This window comes from Microtus oregoni, unplaced genomic scaffold (genome assembly GCF_018167655.1).
Source record: "Microtus oregoni isolate MIOR12 unplaced genomic scaffold, Mior012 000004F_ref0000308, whole genome shotgun sequence".
Classification (NCBI taxonomy): Eukaryota; Metazoa; Chordata; class Mammalia; order Rodentia; family Cricetidae; genus Microtus; species Microtus oregoni.
This window is the reverse complement of record NW_024543063.1, coordinates 12,348,547-12,351,796: the sequence shown is the minus strand read 5'-3', so window position 1 is coordinate 12,351,796 and position 3,250 is coordinate 12,348,547. Positions and strand designations below refer to the sequence as shown.

Here is a 3,250-nt window from a genome sequence, read left to right as displayed (position 1 = left end):
CCAGAAAAGAATACCCGGAGAGAAAATGCATGCTACAGACCACAGCAGTGAGCCCAGAAAAGGTTCAGTCTTCACCTTACGGAAAACTGCCTCCAGCAACTTTAAAAAGCAGTTTAGAGGCCCCCAAGGAGTCTGGAGTTTAGACATGGCTGATAAAAGCACAACGGGTAAATCTGGCAGTGGTGGCGCACGCCTTTATCCCAGCACTCGGTAGGCAGAGGCAGGCGGATCTCTGTGACTTTTGACCAGCCTGGTCTAAAGGGCAAATTCCAGGGCAGGGTCCAAGCTACAGAGAAATTCTGTCTTTGGTGGGGAATAGGACAACCCAACCTCCCCTCAAAGCTAACCATAAAACCAATCCTAAGTAGATTAAACCCTAAATTTGTCAGAGAATAATCATTTTTGTTACTTATCTATTATCATGTTTCTTCTATCTATATTACATTCAAGTCAATCTTATGAACCTTGTGCAAAAATAAAACCTTTACTAAATTCTAGTTGTTTCAGTTTGCTGACAACGTGTAGTCAAACACCCAAACAAAATTGTTCAGTAGGTTTACAACGTCAGCAACATCCTGAGCCAGGTGTGACAGCAAACACTTGCACCTAGGAGGACCAGCCAGGGTCACAAAGAATGCCTCCAAACAGCAAAAATCTCTTTTCAAATGGGGGAAAAAAAATGTATCATATGCCAAAATAATTAGCCACAAACAAGGCAAAAACTGTTACGTAAATTAACCCATTTATTTAGTTGGCTGTGCACTATTGCAGTAGGCTTGGGTATCAAATGGTAGCACTTTCACTGGTCTTTCAGTTCCTTCAGTCTTCTGATGGCAGACTTCACTGTGACGGCAGAAGTCGTGCTGTAAAGAAAAGGTTCCAACTCAATTACGCAGGCTAACACATGAAACACAAGTCTGACTTTCTCCTGGAAAGAATTATACCAATACCATGTTGTAGTGACTCCCAAGACCTAAGGACTAGTGCTCAGAAGTCACACTGGCATTGACGGCAAACCTTAAAAACCACAACTTCAGGCACCTACAGAATCCTAACGACCTTCTACACTTGACTTCTTAGAAATACCTTAAGGTACTTTCCTTTGAAGATAGTATAGCAAAGGCAGACGGCAAGTTTCAAGACACTCTCAAGTCAAGCAGCTGGAGCAGATTCTATTCTGTTCTACTCTTGCTTCCTTTGCCATACCTCTCAGCGTTAGCCACACATCACACTACCCAGACTCTAGGGACCTCGGGGCCAGCAGAGCTAAGACTAGGACAAGCAAATGACAGGAGGCTTCACCTCCCTCTGCAGCACCACCCAGCCCTGTCAGGGCCAGACCACTAAAGTGTGTTCAAAGCTTGTTGATAAAGGTGTGACAGCCCAAACAGCCTCAAATTTTCCTATGCAATCCCAAACCAACTAATCTCATTCCGAAACTATTTTATAGAAATAACTTGTCAGGGGCTGGAGAGATGGCTCAGAGGTTAAGAGCATTGCCTGCTCTTCCAAAGGTCCTGAGTTCAATTCCCAGCAATCACATGATGCCTCACAACCATCTGTAATGAGGTCTGGTGCCCTCTTCTGGCCTGCAGACATACACACAGATACAATATTGTATACATAATAAATATTTTCAAAAAAAAGAAATAACTTGGCAGTCAAGGTTGGGCAAACAAGGATATCAATAACGGACCCACAGAGAGACTGTACAATTCAAAGCAATACACGAATCAAATGCCAACTTTCACTTCTAAGAGCTTTCCAACTTTAACCGAAAGGAGCCCTAAATCATATTTATTCCCCATTCATAAATATTAAAACTAGTCCAGTATGTGCCAGACCTGGAGCATGGGCTGTGTGGTCCACACTTTCCTACAGCACAAAGAAACACACTCACTTGTAGGTCCAGGCCCCACCAGCCACTGTCTTCATGCAGGAGCCACAGTGCCAGATGCCAACGGCTCGTCTCTTCATCTTGGTCTGCAAATATTTAAAAGGTCTCGATATGAAATATGTGAAAACATAAATCTCTAAAGTTTTCAGAGCTTAAACTACGTAAGCAAAAAAAAGACAACTTGTCTGGTAAGCAGTCAAATCCTAAAAATCCAAGCAGGACATTAGATGCAGACTAGATAGATGGCATAGTATAGATGTATTAACAGTCATTTTCCACCGAGTCGTTCAGGTTTGCGCCTTTTCCCTCTCCAGAACCAATTATCCTTCATTCACTCGGTTATTCCACATAAACGAAGAATGCTTCGCAAAAACTAACCCCAAACCCTCTATCTTATACCGGCCCACCGCTTACAACCACCTTGGGTGACAAGCAATCCTCCCCTCACGAGGCCAACGTACCTTGCCACAGAAGGAGCACGTGTACTTGGCGTGCTGGCTGATTTCAATTTTCTTCACCATTTTCCGGAGGGAGGCACCATAGCGGGTCCCGTATTTCCCGACGATCCCGACCTTCTTGGTGCGTTTAGCCTGTGGGCAGAGGAAATGACAGCGACACGTAGCGATGGGAAAGAAGTCCGTGCACGCACACACCGCTGCGCGCAGATCCTGCTAGGGCCGAGTTTTCCCCAAATTCAACCCGCAAGAGCAGCGTGCACGGGGCGAGCAGGGCTCCGCAGCGCGCCGCGCATTCACCGCCGAGCTGGGCCGAGCCCCGCCGCACGACCTCCGGGGCTCCAGTCGCGGCCTCCGAGGCTCCGGACGCGGCGAGGACCCCGACAGCCGACGGCACAGAGGACAGCAGAGGCTGCCCCAGGCGGGTGAGCGCGGAAAACCAGAGAGAACGGCAGATGCAGATGGATAGCGACTTCCAAACCAGTAACGCAGACACTCACCATGTCGCCGGAACCTAAGCCAAGCACGGAGAGGAAGAGGCGCAGTGCGCAGGCGCAGTTTTAGACCGTGAGCGGAAGTGACGCCAGCGGCTTCTCTAGGAACTGAACTCTGTGCTCTAGAGGTTCACTCGCCGACCCCTGGCGGTGCGTTGGGAGATGTTTAGGTGGGCTGGTGTCCCAGCTGTTGTTGACAAGCTGAGAGCACACCTTTCTTAGCTGGCACGTACACCAAAGTTATACAAAACGGGTGTGATTTTTTTTTTCTTCCGTTCTATTCGTGAGGAAACAGGTCTTAGGGGACTTGCTTTGACCAGATACTGACCATAGTAAAAGCCTAGGATCCGCTCTCAGGGCAAGTTGCAGTTCATCTGGGAGACGGTCAAATTCGTCACAAATGA

At 47.4% G+C, this 3,250-nt stretch overlaps 1 protein-coding gene across 1 annotated transcript; it reads right to left on the bottom strand.

The window, feature by feature from the left end:
* Window positions 1-723: 723 nt before the first annotated feature.
* On the bottom strand, window positions 724-2,936 carry Rpl37a (ribosomal protein L37a). Its single transcript, XM_041650374.1, has 4 exons — window positions 2,853-2,936; window positions 2,359-2,487; window positions 1,901-1,983; window positions 724-863 (listed from the first exon to the last, which is right to left on the bottom strand). The coding sequence occupies exons 1-4, from the start codon at window positions 2,853-2,855 to the stop codon at window positions 800-802; spliced, it is 279 nt and encodes a 92-aa protein (XP_041506308.1). The 5' UTR covers window positions 2,856-2,936; the 3' UTR covers window positions 724-799.
* Between the last annotated feature and the right edge of the window lie 314 nt (window positions 2,937-3,250).

What these genes read in the sequence shown, in the direction of transcription:
- Rpl37a (XM_041650374.1), bottom strand. An exon ending in CGTGCTCCTTCTGTGGCAAG is followed by an intron (nt 1,984 to 2,358) that starts GTACGTTGGCCT and finishes AAATATTTGCAG; the next exon opens with ACCAAGATGAAGAGACGAGC. An exon ending in GGTGGGGCCTGGACCTACAA is followed by an intron (nt 864 to 1,900) that starts GTGAGTGTGTTT and finishes TTTTCTTTACAG; the next exon opens with CACGACTTCTGCCGTCACAG.